At 31.6% G+C, this 17871-nt stretch overlaps 2 protein-coding genes across 9 annotated transcripts in view; both read right to left on the reverse strand.

Annotated features, from left to right (window-relative positions):
* Positions 1-4369, reverse strand: part of LOC132725055 (EF-hand calcium-binding domain-containing protein 4B-like) — a 46754-nt gene extending 42385 nt beyond the window's left edge. Inside the window, exon 1 of one of the 5 annotated variants that reach the window (XM_060710042.1) lies at positions 4137-4369. The gene's annotated coding sequence lies outside the window, so the exon portion shown is untranslated. The remainder of the gene's footprint in view (positions 1-4136) is intronic. The other 4 variants (XM_060710041.1, XM_060710043.1, XM_060710046.1 and 1 more) reach the window with 4 other exon arrangements.
* Positions 4370-14144: 9775 nt separating this feature from the next.
* Positions 14145-17871, reverse strand: part of LOC132725056 (serine-rich adhesin for platelets-like) — a 51155-nt gene continuing 47428 nt past the window's right edge. For all 4 annotated transcript variants that reach the window (XM_060710050.1, XM_060710051.1, XM_060710048.1 and 1 more), the window contains 2 exons: positions 17524-17688; positions 14145-14325 (listed from right to left, as the gene is read on the reverse strand). In XM_060710050.1, coding sequence (XP_060566033.1) covers positions 14238-14325; positions 17524-17688 — 253 coding nt within the window. In that variant the 3' untranslated portion in view covers positions 14145-14237. The remainder of the gene's footprint in view (positions 14326-17523; positions 17689-17871) is intronic.

Here is a 17871-nt window from a genome sequence, read left to right on the forward strand (position 1 = left end):
TAAAATATATATACATATTTTTACGATAATTTTTGTTCAGCAAGCCCGACAGAAACAGGGTATGGCAACATCTGTCTGCATTGATTTCTCATTGTTCATATCGGCTAAATATGTATGTTACATATGTATATGACATGTATATGACATGACTATATATTTCAGTGTTATTTTCTAGGTAAACATAGTTCTCATATCAATAAAGTTTTGCTGAATTGGACTCTTTATCTTTTATCAATGCAGATCACCAATCCTTGGTGTGTTGAATTTGATAAATAAGTGTATGAATGCCTGATAATTATATCACATGTAGGTTGTTAAAAAATATAATATACCCGGTAAGTAGAATTACAGCAATATGTAAATATAAATGTCACAAAGTAAGAGAAATACACAGCCTTTGACCAAGACTCAGCACCAGGACACTTACAATTATGCAGGTCCACGTACTAACTGAGCTACTAGTATTTGGTGTATTTCACATTATCTTCTCTATTAATAGTCAGTAGTTTTCTTCTCTGTTATATTGAATTTGGTACTCAAATCTCTAAGGTACAGTGCACTCAGGAGAACAAATCACTTTCTCACCCACAAGTTGGGCACCAAATATCACAGTAAGAAAAATGAGTCAACTGTATAGAATATGACAAATCACAGCTCTTCTGACCGTGTTACCTGATTGGCTACATGTTTTCTTATCTATAACCTATACTTTTTTCACTGTGACACAAACAAAATAATAAAAAAACTTGGTACTCATTGTTGATTACATAAGGGCTCCATACTGCTTATTGTACAAATGAAATATTATGATAAAGTTTGGGGAATTAGATAGGATTTTAAGATATTAAAGACTATATTTACACACAGGTGTGGTATATTACTTCAACTCTGAATACATATCATATTTGAATAAAGTTATCTTCCATTACATTTTTAACAAAAAGTAAACAATGCATATAAAACTTACATATAAAGCACTTTCACCACGCTGAATAAGGCAAAGTAGGAATCAAAATTATTTAAACAAGAGGACTGCAAAGGTGAGTCTGGGGTGGGGCAAATTTAAAGCAGAATGGAAACTACTTAATATCAAAAACAATCTTTTTAGAGCAGAAATCCATTCAAGAAGTGTGTCTGAAACATGTTATAATTTTTATGATTACTCATACATGTGAACTTTTTTCGACGATCAAGTGAGATTTTCCTTCAAAAAGAGGGAGATTTTAGAATTTGCAATAAGCAAAGAAGGAAGTTCTGACATCAAAAATAGGGAGATTTCTTTAATTTGTGAAAATACCCCTTATTTTAAGAAAAATCTTTGAAAATATGGCTGCAGAAAGTGGGAGTCTCCCGCTAAAAGTGGGAGAGTTCACATGTATGATTACTAGAACTACCACTGTCCCAGCATAAGATAATACACAATAGAGACATACCACTTGTCCTCAATAAGATTTATCTTCCTAGGAAGTTTCATTACTTTTTGACAAAAAATTAAATATGAAAAATTTCAAAAAGCAATAAGTACAAAGTTATACAAAACATAGTTCTTGAGCACTGCATTTTTCCTTGATATCACATATATTTACCTATGAAGTTTCAAGAAGAAAAAAGCTAACACAAAAACACTCTACAACAAGGCCTAGTAACTCTGACAGGGTATTCTCCTTTCCATATATACTTAAATAACAATCATTCTAATGCATTTTTCTATGACTGAGTGTGACCTTTACCTTGACTGAAGAAGCCTAAAATCATCACATTATGATTTAAATTTCCGCCACATAGTTTCAATTTTCGACATTGACAAAAAAACATAGAGGATGGACACAGAATTTTTGAAATTCATACATTGACTGTAACCTTGACCTCCTAAGAAACAAACTATGCATGCACATTAACATTTCTGCTAAAAGTTATAATTTCCTTCCATCAGTTAAAAGATGCAGAGTAGTCACAAAATGACAGTTGGGTGGACAAAAAATAAAAAAAATTAAAAGATAAAAATCTTATAAAGTCTTTAAAAATGTGAATGAGTTAAAATATCTTACTTCAAATAAAACTTCTTTTCTTTTTCACATCAATACTGATAGCATTAATAGTTATTTTGAGTTGTCTGTATTCTCTATGCCCAAACAAATACTTGTCAAAGATATGGAAACTCACAGAATAGTATTATATCTTATCAGACACCCATGCCGATTTTGCGATTCAGTAAATATGGTATTGCACGGCCGTGCATATATTTTGACGTGACTTTATAAGCGTTATACAAACATAGTGTAAAGACGCGCTAAATGTTAGCGTTATACTATAGGCGCGTCAATGAAAAATGACTCTTATTTCACTTTATAAACGGTCTTTACTTTGGGTACTGGTTTCCTAGCAGTTTCCGTCCCCTAGCAGTTTTCCGGCCGTTTATCATTTTTGTCCAGTAAAGTCTATTTTTTACCAGTAAGGCATCCACAGTCTATTTTTTACCAGTAAGGCATCCACATTACTTCATCAATCAGAGAGACATTTGCTTTCTATGCTAAACAACATTTAAAATAGTATAACGATTTATATATTTTGAAGTTTTGCATGTTATTTAAAGTTACATAAGAGAACTTGCGACTTTCAAATATAAGCAACACCTGGGGAATTCTAGTTTGAATATCCATGCTCAATAACTATAAGACCCCATTTTAGGGAAATCAATACTTCAGAAAATATTGTTGCAGACGACACCGAAAAGGTTGGGAAGTTCTCTTTGTCTGATAAAAACCATCTTAACATTGCTTAATGGTACTGAATCATATTCAAAATAAAAAAAGGTCCGGAAAACTGCTATGAATTTTTGAATAAAGATGAAAAAAAGGTGTTACGTTTCAGGCCTATATTCAAATTAAAAAGTAAAATGAAAGTGCAACATTAAGCAATGGCAATGCTGGACAGGTACCTAACTTTGTCCTGTCAAAGTTTTGTACCCCACCGTAGACTGATTTTTATTTTATTTGTTAAACTGGTTAACCGGAAACTGCTAGGAAACCAGTATGTTATAAATAGAGGATATTGAATGAGTGTAAGTTCAATACTGAATTTATTGCACAAGTTGAATAAAATTATATTATGTGAGCCTCTCTTCTTAGATTCATACAATCTATTTTTTTTTCAAATTCTTTTCTTTTTCCTAAATATCTTATATTAAATGTAGTTTCAATAGAAAATTAATGTGAAATTCACATTGTTGATAATGATATTAAGTAAATAGTTCCCAAATCATTAGTTTTTCATTTCAGAGTAAAATTTCTTGAGATACCAATAAAAAGATTTCATAGCTCACTGTCCAATCCTTACACGCTAGATAAAAATGTTCAAACTTAAAATCAATTTAGTTTTCTTTATACATTACAGTTATGTTTTTAATTTACATCTGTAGAAAGTTACACAATTAAATACAATTTAACATAAAATATACTTACATTATTCAATTGATTTCAATTAATGTTTTATTTGATTTTTTCTTTATGTACACTTAATTAGTATAATTCTTTATCAGAACAGAACAGAACAGAACAATACTTTATTATCTCAAATCAAAAGACATATGAGATTAGCGTAAATGCAAATTTCAAAAACATGACATGTGGTGTATGCAAACAGTATTATAAAGCGATATTTTCAGTAAATTTAAATATTCAGTTATTATAATAAGTACATTGATGAGGGTAGTGGGGGGGGGGGGGCTGAAAGTTGTTTAAAGACATCTTTTGATATAAATGTGTTTTCATTATTACTATGAATTTCATGGATTTCATTGAAAGTACCACCTGTTGACCGGCGTTTACGTTTCGGACCTTGAATATCCCATTGGTCACCACTCGCAATACTGTCGCCGCCATTACTATTTGAAGGACGTAGCTGACCACTTTGACCGTCGCTATTTTGCTTGAAAGCAGCAGATTTCACTGGTTTTTTTCCCATTTTCACAGAGTACACTACCAAAATATTATTCCAATATGCTTAACGCTACAAAATGTTCGCAAAAAGTCCACAAAACTGGGAAAAATATCCAAAAAATGCTGAGCAAATAAAACAACGTGTTCACCACATACCACGTGACAAATATATCAACATATAAAAGAACAGAAAATTACCCCTTTTTCTTTAAAAGTATAGTCAAATGCTCCATGTCACTCCTATCTGACACATATGTGTGCACTGTCTATACTTTTTTATGTAAGATTGAATATAGAAATCAACTCCAGTTTCAATTTAAAAATGTAATTATTTTATTTGAAAAATATACAACGTTTCGACTCAAAAGTCTTCATCAGGTATACTTTGTTTACAGGAAATGACGTCAACGTCATATGACGTCAAGGACAACGACGTCAAAATGTTATACATAATTTGGCGTGTAAATGTTATATGTAGGATCTTTATAAAAGATACAACACACTGGTGAAGATGCAGTATAAAGCAATGTAAAATTAGAAAACCAGCATAAACTACATATTGACATGAAATTAGTTTTAAGTCATATTAAGCAAAAAATAGAAAGCAAAAAATAGAAAATACAATTTTTTATAAAAAATGTAAAAAACAGTATGTTGGTCAAACTCAGCAAAAATGTAGTCAAAGAATGAATAGTCACAAATTTGATATTAAACACTTTCCTAACACTATTACCAATGTATCTGAACATTTTAATTCTGAAGGGCATTCTATCAAAGATTTTTCATTCATGCCAATTGATAAAGTAAAGAATAATTGGCAAAGACTATTAAAAGAAACTTCATGGATGTATAAGCTAGGTACAATTATTCCTGATGGCATGAATTCCAAAATACTTTATTAATTTTGTAGAGTATAATTCTTCATTTTAATATTTTTTTTTTATAAAAAATTGTATTTTCTATTTTTTGCTTAATATGACTTAAAACTAATTTCATGTCAATATATACTTTTTTATGTAATATCATCTGTACATAAAGTTATTTCATGTATACAAGATGTATGAAAATTAAAAATATTGATGTAACAATGAAAGAGTGTTTGATTTATCTAGAAGATATATCTAGTTACCTTACAAACCAGACATTGCCTTATTATATCCACCATTTTCCATTAAGATTTCAATAGAAATACAATACATGGCCTTAAGGCAACAGAGAAATTAGTTTAGTTATATACTCTTACTATTCTTTTATATCTTTGATGAAATCATTTATATATATTGTTATAGGTCATTAAACAGTCATTTTATGACATGTAATTTTCACTTTAAACAACAATGTAGACAGACATATACAATAGCTACCACCAGTGTTTTATATAACCTGTTATAACATGATACACAACTCTGTGCTGGTTGTATAAAAATACCCCATTAATCTTATTTCTATAACTTTCATGTTTCCATGGAAATTGTATAGTTTATGTACTTTATTTTTACAAAGAAGTCATGTCTGTGCATAATGTCTGTGCATACATCTAGCTTTTCTTCCTGTTTGATTTCTAAACAACAACGAACAAGAATAATAAAAACAGATATGTCACTGACACAATCAACTAGGCATGAACTAGTATTAACATGTTTTAAACATATTGACTTGTAATTTTGATAAAAGACGTAATAAGAAAACAACAACAACAACAAAAAAACCCAACAATTTAGACAGCTAGAAGTAGGAAGCAGATCAACATACTATAGCTGGCATAGTAATTATTCTACTTTTTGTATGTCTGCACAGTTTGTCTAAATAGATGCAACATTTAAATGAGTATTTTTTAAATGCCATTAAAGCCAATTATAGGTTTTAAATTATACTGCCTACTGACTGAACAAAAGAGAAGTTAAACAACTAAACAGTTTAAGTACTAAATTACCTTGTTAATGTAAAATATTAATTTCCTTGTTCATGGTTTAGATATGAAATATCCTTCTATTTATAAATTGAAAAGCTAAATGAAAACAAAGAAAAGATATTTTGTATAATGGTATGTTGAATATTTTGAACTGAAACCTTCCAATTGACATCAAAAGATAGATGTGATTTCCATTCTTTACAATAAAATCACAGGTATCAGTTTTCATCAATCATGACGATGATGAATGTGCTAATTGCTGAATGATTTGATGATAACATTAGAACAATGTGAAACATATCTTTTATTGTCATTCATTGATTGAGGGCAAACATTATAGTTGAAAAAGAATAGTTTTTAGTTTCAACTCAAATTCTAGTTGCCTCCCCTGATGTTTATGTAACAGCTAGTGTCCAGTGTAATTTTGTACATCTTAACCTTTACCCTGATGAATATTTTTTTAAATGGACTAATCTGGTTCTCAGTTTTTATAAAATTGGATACATTTGCGTCATTTAAGAAATGTAAGCCAGACTAGTACATTTTACATTTAAAGGGACTAAAACATGAAGGCACTAGAAATAATTTTTCGATGTCAATCATGTTCCATTTGATGTAGGTGAAGACCAATAACTTGTGTGGAAAATTTTAGATCATTTGCTCACTCCATTTTTTCAGAAAAATTATTCTAATTGTAAAAAAAACCCCAAAAAATAAAAAGCATTGCAATGCTTTTCACTGAAATCGGGGAAAGAAAAGCACATAACTACAATTTTCAATTTATTTCTTAGTAAAGTTCATAATTCTCTTTTGTAATCTTTCTGTTTTAAGTACCCAAGCTGATTCATGTAAAAAATTCAATTTTATATTTTTAGGCTGAGACCTCAGTGGAGTTCCTTTAATAAAATCAGCAGAAAAATGGTTAACAGGAACAAGCTAAGTTTCTTGCTCTAGGAAACTAATATGACGGTAATTTCGACAGAAGTCAGCGATTATGCTTTCAAATAAACATATGAAAAAGTTTTGAATATTATTACTTATGTCAATGAAAAAAATAAAATTAAGTGAATAAAAAGAAATTAAGAAACTAAATAATTGCCTTTCGCACTGTGCAAATAAATATTTTGTATTGAAATAACAAACGATAAATAAAATCAATTAACATATAAATCATAAACTGGCTTACCTGAAAATCTCAGCTGTTTTTTTTGTTTGTTGTAAAATAAAGTGTGTAATAAGTTAGATTATCAGTAAAACAAACTGTGCATTATCACTATCAGGTGCATTCAAAAAAAAAAATCCTAAAATAACTCTATTATCTTGATAAAACACTGCTCTAAATACTTCAATACCAACATGTAAATTCTTCGGGTTTTTTCCGAGCCAAAAGTCATTGCCTGCAGTATAGTGTAGGCAAAGTACTAAATTATACTAAATTATATATAGTAAGTATATAGTTAGTATGTATGTTCATTGTACAGAAATAAATGGAAAGTAAGCAAGTGTATAGGTTTGTTTACATTAAATTGGTTTTACTTCATACTCGAATGATCAGATTGTTGTACTGTTGTATATAAGATATAGACATTACTTTAATTTGTTGGTAATTTTCATGGTGTATCGATTTAAATGGAAATAATAGGCGAGAGGAGACAGTACATTTATACTGCAGACACACAGACGGTGTCTTTAAACAACAAGTAAAGCATAATAAAATAATGAAAAAATTAATAAATTACTAAGTTGCTTAACCTCATATAGACATGTTTTGACGGCTTCCCCCCCCCCTTTTTTTTAGGCCTCTAACAGTGAAAAAATGCCTTTTTTAGGCCCTAAACACTGTTTTTTGTTAGACAAATGTTGTTAAAAAAACTTACCACTTTTTTGGTGCCACCCCCCATCCAAATGTTACATCAGGGGGTTGCCAGGGGATGTGCCCCTTCTGTTTGGGGGGTTTGAAGGGGGGCAGTCATCGCCAAGAAAATTTTGGACATGTGACCGGCTTAAAATGGCCTCAGGTCAATCTTAGGGTAACTAGTAACAGACGCTGAAAAGCCTTTTACTCCATCTTGATTCATTGAGAAGTTGCAGCACTTTGAAAAATGAAAAATAGTGATTTTTGGCAATTTTGAGAAGTCCCCCCGTTGCCATGGTAACAGGAAATTTACAATTGAGCATGCTGTTACAGAGGCTATGGTCTTGTCAACATTTGTGCCAAGTTTCATCAGTATTGAAGCATTTTTCATAGTTTCATAGCAGTTTGAACTTGTTACAGGAGGCTTTTCAATGAAAACGGCAATTTTTCGCAATAAGCTCATGGGGTAAGAGGTTAATATCATTTTTTACTTCCAAAAGTGCATCATTTTTATAATCCATTGCAACAAAAATAAGGAAAGAGAAGAAAAAACTGATGTGAAAAACTTGTAAATATCAATGTATGCTCAGAAATAATTCCTTTACATGACAAGAAATTTACTGAGTCCCAGACATTCAAGGGAAATAACTCTATATGTTTGGCTATATAGGGAGAATTCTGAAAACTTTAATAAAATTCATATAAACTTTGCATGATCTTATGATAACAGAAACACTTTAGACTTAATCAAATTGGGGGTCACCAACCAAATTAAAGATGGACTGGGATCTTGATACCTACCAGAAATAATGAGATTTTTTACTTCATTGAAAGTATATCTATACATGTAAACTTTATAGTATACATTGTCAGATTTCAGTCAAGATGAAAGTGTATCAAGAAAGTGGCCATACATGTGGTATCTATAAAGGCCTAAAATAGAAATTCTTCACGTGAATTAGATTGCCTTAATAAGTCTGACATTTTATCCAATTATTTCTAGTTCAGATGTTTTAGCCAGAGATATAAATGAAATACCCACAAAACATATGTCCCATTCCAGTGTAATCTAGAATATGACCAAATGTTGATGATAACAAAAGAACAAGAGGGCCATGATGGCCCTGAGGTCGCTCACCTGTATATAGCCCCCCCCCCCCACACACACACCCATAAGATGTTTCATGCCAAACATCTAAGCTCTAGCTCATTGGGCTTTTTAAAAGAAGATTTTTTAAAGTTTTTACTATACACATATAGTTAAAAACAATGACACCCCTGGGGCAGGGCCAGTTTTGACCCCAGGGCTTTTATTTGAACAAACTTTGTAGACACTTACTAGAAGATGTTTCATGCTTAATATCTAAACTCTAGCTATTTGGGTTTTTTTCAAAGAAGATTTTAAGTTTTTGCAATACACATATAAGGAAAATCAATGACCCCCGAGGCGGGGCCAATTTTGACCCCAGGGCTTTTATTTGAACAAACTTTGTAGACACTCACTAGAAGATGTTTCATGCTTAATATCTAAACTCTAGCTATTTGGGTTTTTTCAAAGAAGATTTTTTAAGTTTTTGCTATACACATATAAGGAAATCAATGACCCCCGGAGCGGGGCCAATTTTGACCCCAGGACTTTTATTTGAACAAACTTGGTAGACACCTATTAGAACATGTTTGATGCTAAATATCTTAGCTCTAGCTCTTTGAGTTCTTTAAAAGAAGATTTTTTAAAATTTTACTATATGCATATAGGGAAAATCAATGACCCCCTGGGGCGGGGCCAATTTTGACCCCAGGGCTTTTATTTGAACAAAGTTGGTAGACACCCATAAGAAGATGTTTCATGCAAAACATCTAAGCTCTAGCTCATTAGGCTTTTTAAAAGAAGATTTTTTTAAGTTTTTACTATACACATATAGTTAAAAACAATGACACCCCTGGGCAGGGCCAGTTTTGACCCCAGGGCTTTTATTTGAACAAACTTTGTAGACACTCACTAGAAGATGTTTCATGCTTAATATCTAAACTCTAGCTATTTGGGTTTTTTCAAAGAAGATTTTAAGTTTTTGCTATACACATATAAGGAAAATCAATGACCCCCGGGGCGGGGCCAATTTTGACCCCAGGTCTTTTATTTTAACAAACTTTGTAGACACTCACTAGAAGATGTTTCATGCTTAATATCTAAACTCTAGCTATTTGGGTTTTTTCAAAAAAGATTTTTTAAGTTTTTGCTATACACATATAAGGAAAATCAATGACCCCCGGGGCGGGGCCAATTTTGACCCCAGGGCTTTTATTTGAACAAACTTGGTAGAGACCTATTAGAACATGTTTGATGCTAAATATCTTAGCTCTAGCTCTTTGGGTTCTTTAAAAGAAGACTTTTTAAGTTTTTACTATATGCATATAGGGAAAATCAATGAACCCCTGGGGCGGGGCCAATTTTGACCCCAGGGCTTTTACTTAAACAAACTTGGTAGACACTCACTAGAAGATGTTTCATGCCAAATATCTAAGCTCTAGCTCTTAGGGTTTTTTAAAAGAAGATATTTAAAGTTTTTTCTTTTGGTTGCCATGGCAACCAGAGTTCTGCATGGAATTAAATTCTTTGAACAATTTTTAAAGGTGACCACCAAAGGAACATTCCTGTGAAGTTTGGATGAAATTGGCCTAGTGGTTTATGAGGAGATGTCATTTAAAGTAAAAGTTTAAGGACGAAGGACGCCGGACGGACGCCGGACGAAAAGCGATCACAAAAGCTCACCCTGTCACTTTGTGACAGGTGAGCTAAAAAATTGTAAACCTGTTCCTCTGGGCCCTTATCCCATTGTGATTGTTCCCCCTACTTGCATTTTGTTCTCCCTACTTGAATTTGTTCCCCCTACTCACATTTGTTCCCCCTACTTGCATTATGAGTGCAGCGTATTGTGGGAGAAATTTTCACCTTTTCTCTGTTACTGCACTGCTGTTTTGTTGCAGTGATTCTTAAATAATGTGGGTATATGTCCAACTCTGTGTGACCCTGTTATCATCTGTTTACTAGACTTGATAATCCAAGAGTGCAGGGCTAATCCCTTGCAGGTTTAAACTGATTGGCTCATCTCTTGCAGGTTGAAACTCAATGGTGCACAATTTTGAAGGTAACAAACAGGATAGAATACAACAACAACAACAACATAGAATTTCTACAATTTTTATTGGAATGTTCCAGACATGTTGCATCATAAGTCAGTGGAAGACAACTTTAAATATAGCAAATATATGACATAAAGTGAATATCTAACAAAAAATATTTATAAAGAAAACATTATTTTCCCAAATATACATTACACATTACAAACTATTAAACATGCCATTCACCATTTAACTTGCATTTTAAAACAATATACATTTTGCATATAAAAATACATTTGAAATACAATCTACATGTACAAAACTTAAAGCACAATTTCATTGTTTATTTCATAAACACATATTTTTTTCATTTGTATAGTACACAGGCACTAATAAGATGTCACGTTTTTGCATATCAACAGTCAGCAGTACAAGAAAGAGGATCAAAACCATAAATATTTCTACACATTGAAGCAATGTACATATTTCTATGTTAAGTCTGATATGCCAAAATAAAGATATATATTATACTGAAAACAGTATTTTACACTGTTTGAACATGTCTTATTTTATATACATATACAATCATATTCACATTAATTATTCAACATAATTTTGACATTCATATTACTAATTTATTTCAGATCTGAACAATAAAATTATTATGTTTTATATCATATTTATAATTTCCTAGATAGCCATAAATAAAAAAGCAAATAAAGCAATCAAGTAATTTTTTGGAAAAAAAAAGTTGCTCTACATTTATCCTGGTTCAATCAAGGATTACACTCCTTTGCATATCACATATAGTAAATATTACAATAAAATAATTCACTTAGAAAAGAAAAAGCTCTAGAAAAAAATACCTGTACAAAATATGGTAAAATATAAACAAGGTAAGCATTTTCTTTTTCTAATAAGCACATGTAAGAAACGATTTGGCACAAAAATGTCAAAATAAGCAGCTTTACCATGAGTAAAGTTTAAATACTAAAATAAGTATCCAATATTCCTGAATTCCTCATTCACTGTCACATATAAATGCATTTAGCCACAGTTTTTAAATCACTGTAAACCTAAACATTCAAATTTCAACAATACAGTGTCATACCATATTGTACACCCTGACACAGCTCAATTTGTATAATGTACTCATCCTGCTTTGACTTTGATTTTAGAACAGTCTATTATTATATGTGAGGGATTTTGATATCAAAATAATAAGATTGAAGCGACCCATAGTATAGTGCCTGGTTCAACTAAAATCTACATGTAAATAGCCTTTACCATTAATATCAGAACAATATACTAGCTCTCTACATTAAAGTAGAAAAACTGCCTGATAAAACTTAAAAAAAAAAAAAATGCATACATGTGAACTCTCCCACTTTTAGCGGGAGACTCCCACTTTCAAAGATTTTTCTTTAAATAAGGGGTATTTTCACAAATTAAAGAAATCTCCCTCTTTTTGATGTCAGAACTTTCTTCTTTGTTTATTGCAAATTCTAAAATCTCCCTCTTTTTGAAGAAAAATCTCCCACTTGATCATTGAAACAAGTTTGCATGTATGTCAATGTCATTTTTACATGTTTATACTACATGAAGATAAAGAGTAATGTCCCTTGTCTAGGACATCTACATGTACTTAGTGCTTACAATGAGTATGACTTTCAATGAAATAACTTTAATAGTGAAAAAACTGGTTCTGATTTGAGATTTTTACAATGATATTTTTTTGTTTGAAGAATAAAGATTCTAATTTCATGTGCTATTTTCTTTTTGAAAAAAAAAAAAAAAAAAAAAAAAAAAAATATGAATTACTTTTTTTATCCAAAGTGGTCATGTACTTCATTACAAATGGTGAAATGGTGTTTCATGGAATCAGGGGAACACTTAAATTTCTACATGTAGGCTACAAGAAGATGACTTTCTAATTATTCAAATTGACAATAAATAATATTAAGTAATGCCTTTTTGTGTAATCAAGGGAGTAAATAATGCCTAGTATACAATGTATTATAATATGTTCAATCAATAAAGACCATAACAGTATAACACAAAAGTAATCAAAAATTATTCTTAGACATTCTTCCCTCAACATAAAATATACAGGTAGACAAATCTGTGACAAAAATAATAAAATTCAATGAGCAGCAAGTGGTTTGAAGTCAATGACCTTAACCACTCAGCCACGGACGCCTCTCTAATGAAACTCTAATGTATTAATGTACATAATAAACAAATATCTGAAATGTACAAGTATGTTATAATAATGAATAATGAACACAGTTTAAAGGGAGGTTTATATCAGTACTGACTGTATTGCATATACATGATGACTGATAGTCCTCTATAAACCTTAATAATTATAAGGAAAAAATATCTCTATAGTATATAAAATGAAAGTCGGGGAAACAGTTATACATTTTCATAGTGTAGCAGTTCTGTAAATACTGTTAGTATAAACAATACATGGAACCTTGCCTATTACATCTAAATCTAGGTTTGATTTGATATGTTATTAGTAAAAAACCTGCATGTAGTAACTAAACATGCAGTTGTAATGGAGTTTTTTTCCCCTGTTTGTTATGTAACCAAAAGTTAAAATGTTCTTTGAAATAATAGCATGAAATATCATGACGGTGAATTATGTATAATATGTAAAATATGAAGCAATCTGAGCAATGATATTTGCATCAGCTATAACTATTTTGTTTCTCTGTTTCTTTATAAATTCCCAGTTCTGAGACAAAGAAATACACATCTGTCAATGTCATTAACACAACCTAAATGGTAGATTCTCTGAAACATATTGTTGCTTATTGCATTTATGTTCAATACTTTAACGTCCATCAAAACAACAATAAAATATCAACAATAATCCAAAACTAAATGGATTGTGTAGTATCACTTATATATTTTTCAAATAAAAATCGGCCTTCCTCAGCTGGCTAAATTTTTCTTCAACTGTATTAAGAAATCTGACAATTTTGCCAAGAATATTGTCAGTATTCTGATTTCTGTAAGGAGATATCATAGCTGTACTTTACTAATTGCACCACAGGCTTTGATCTGCCGCCATTCTGTCAGTTCCTTCAGGTAAAAGGATTTTCATTGGTTCCCCCATTGTACTTTGCATTCCGATTGGCTAGTGTCTTTCAACGTCAGAATGTCTATGTGTGAAAGACTCTTACTGATTCTGTCCATTCTTTCCATGAGTATTTATTGGCTAAATTCAGCCATGTTATAATATACCTAGGAAGAGGATTTTATTGTTTTTCTACTAATCTGTAACTATCATGTGTTTTCATACGCTCCTTTTTTCCTCTATCCCCATGCACCTCACATTCTGAGAATTTTTATTGGTTCCCTCCAGCTTTATCAAGTATTGACTGAACATGTTATCTCTGTATCAACAAGTTGAGGAGCTTTTCTTTGATCTTCTCTTCATGAACGTTGTCTGTAAAAGCTGGGTGGCTGATAGTCTTTTTGCCTGATCCCTGTAATAATAAAATGTAGCATGTAACAAGTATACCATAATTCATGTATACCATAATTCATGTATACCATAATTCATGTATACCATAATTCGTGTATACCATAATTCATGTATACCATAATTCATGTAATTCATGTATACCATAATTCATGTAATTCATGTATACCATAATTCATGTATACCATAATTCATGTATACCATAATTCATGTAATTCATGTATACCATAATTCATGTATACCATAATTCATGTAATTCATGTATACCATAAATTCATGTATACCATAAATTCATGTATACCATAATTCATGTATACCATAAATTCATGTATACCATAAATTCATGTATACCATAAATTCATGTCTACATGTTCTATTGCAAGCGGACACTTAAAATCTACTTTTTATTCCACAAGACAATTTATACTGTCTGTATTCAAATTCTAAATTTAAATCATATGTTATTGCAATAAATTTAAAACATATAATTGATTGAATTTCTACATAATCATTCAGAAATATTTTTTCATATAAATATTTTGGAAGTACATATATTCAATTTCCTGAATTCTAACAATAATTTTATATATAGGCCCAATGTGGGCACGTGTTGTAATTTATTATACAGCATATTAAATACAATGTATTTATTTTTCCTATATTGTACAAAGCACAATGTCACTCTAATAAAATTTAATTACTCATTTATAAAGCTTTATACACTTTAATAACAATATAAAACAAGATTGCATTTGAGAAAAATGCTATGCCACCGCATTAATACAACACTAAATAGTAGTGTAGGAACAGATTTTTTTTGTTTCTATTCAATTTTGTAGATTGTCATAATGCATAGATCCCTGACCTATCTAATTCTTATCAGATTAGTGGTTAAATCTGTTGTTAACTCAATAAAAGATCAGAGTAGGAATATATCAATGCACTCAAGTCTAGTGAATTTGGTGGTGAAGGTCATATTTCAAACAGCCTAAATTTCATGACTACATCAAAGGACAACACAGTAAGACACTTTGTCAAAATCTAGGTCAGCTGATATCAAAGTTCACTTTACATCTTAATCTGTGCACATGGTTCAAATTTCATAGCTGTACATCAAAGGACAAGAAAGTAGGTCACATCATCAAAATCTAGGTCACCTGATATCAAAATTCAATTTTACAACTAAAACTGTGCACATGGTCAAAAATTTCATTGCTGTACATCAAAGGACAAGAAAGTAGGTCACTGTCCCCTTGGGCAAGGCAAAATTTTGGACCCAAGGGTTTAATTCAAAACAATCTTGATACAGGTCCACCAAACAACATTTCAAGTCAAATATCTAAGCTGTAGCTTTCTCCCATTCAGAAAACATTTGTTTTATTTTCTGTTTTTACTATGTGTACATAATGAGAATCACTGCCCCGGGCACGGCCAATTTTAACACCAGGGGAAAAATTTGAACAACTTTGGTAGAGGACCTATAGATGATATATATAATATAGCAAACATCAAAGCTCTATGCCTTGTACCTTCAGACAAAAATATTTTTTTATTTTTTTACTATATGTACATAATGAAAATTAATGAACCCCCGGGGCAGAACCAATTTTGACCCCAGGGCTATAATTTGAACAATCTTGGTAAAGGTTCACTTCGCAAAGTCTCATGCCATATATTTAACCTCTAGCCTTTGTCAATTCAGAGAAAAGGATTTTTCAATTCTGAGAAGAGGATTTTTCAAGTTTTTACTTTATACATATAAGGAAAACTATCGCCTCTGGGGCAGTGCAATTTTAACACTAGGGGCATAATTAAAACAACTTTAGTAAAGGACCAATAGATAATACTATATACCAAATATCAAAGCTCTAAGCCTTGTACCTTAAGACAAGAAGATTTTTTAATTTTTTACTATATGTACATAGTGAAAATCAATGACCCCTGGGGATGGGGCCAATTTTGACCCCAGGGCTATAGTTTTTACAATCCTGCTAGAGGTTCACTACATAATGTTTCATGCAAAATATCTTAACTCTAGCCTTTGTAAATCTAGAGAAGATGATTTTTTTAAGTTTTAACTATATACATATAAGGAAAACCTATGGCCCCTGGGGCGGGGCTAATTTTGACACTAGAGGCAAAATTTGAACAACTTTGGTAGAGTACCTATAGATAATATCATTTAACAAATATTAAAGCTCTAAGCCTTGTACCTTCAGACAATAAGATTTTTTTTATTTACTATATGTATATATTGAAAATCAATGACCCCCGGGGCGGGGGCAATTTTGACCCAGGGCTATAATTTGAACAATCTTGCTAGAAGTTCACTTCACAATGTTTCATGCCAAATATCTAACCTCTAGCATTTGTCAATTGCTAGAAGAAATTGTTTTAAAAGTTTTACTATAAGTTTTTACTATATACATTTTAGGAAAACCAATGACCTCCGGGGCGGGGTCGATTTTGATCCCAGGCCTATAATTTGAACAATCTGGGTAGAGGTCTACCAGACAATGCCTTATGCAAAATATCTAAGCTCTAGGCTTTTGAGTCTTTACAAGAAGGTATTTTAAGTTTTTACTAAATGTACATATAGTGAAAATCAAAGACCCCCGGGGCGGGGTCGATTTTGACCCCAGGGCTATAATTTGAACAATCTTGGTAAGGGTCTACCAGACAATGCCTTATGCAAAATATCTAAGCTCTAGGCTTTTTGGGTCTTTACAAGAAGGTATTTTAAGTTTTTACTATATCTATATATAGTGAAAATCAATGACCCCCGGGGCGGGGCCGATTTTGACCCCAGGGCTATAATTTGAACAATCTTGGTAGAGGTCTACCAGACAATGCCTTATGCAAAATATCTTAGCTCTAGGCCTTTTGGGTCTTTACAAGAAGATTTTTTTAATTTATTCTTATAATTCCTTTTGGTTGCCATGGCAACCAGATTTCTGCATGGAATGAAATTCTTTGAACAACTTTGGAAGCCCTTCACCCAAGGATCAATCCTGCCAAGTTTGGTTGAAATTGGACTAGTGGTTTTTCACAAGAAGATTTTTTAAGTTCACTATATAATCTATATAACACACACACACACAAACAAACAAACAAACACACACACACACGCACACACACACAGGTGAATCGCTATATGCCACCGCATCGCAGATGCTGCGGTGGCATAAAAATAAATAATTACTTTGTAAGGCAACAATTAACAAAATCTTTGGCCTCCTCAGTGAACTTCTCGGGTAATTGTGGTACAGGTTTATCTGATCCTATAGCAAATATGGCTGCCATTGGGTTCATTTCTGCCCATGGTGGTTTCCTTGTGGCCATCTCAAATACTGTACATCCAACACTCCTGAAAATAACAGGGAAATAATAACACATCTGTTTACAATGCAGTAGCTGGAAGCTATAACATACCTGTAACAATTATATGTTACAGTTATTTGTCTGGTCGGACATAAGATCATCTGGAGATATCTTGACTTATTTTAATGTTTCTATATTTAAACTCGACTGTATTTTAAGCCTGACTGCA

Source organism: Ruditapes philippinarum, unplaced genomic scaffold, assembly GCF_026571515.1.
Source record: "Ruditapes philippinarum isolate M1 unplaced genomic scaffold, ASM2657151v2 ctg813_1_1_1_1, whole genome shotgun sequence".
Taxonomy (NCBI): domain Eukaryota; kingdom Metazoa; phylum Mollusca; class Bivalvia; order Venerida; family Veneridae; genus Ruditapes; species Ruditapes philippinarum.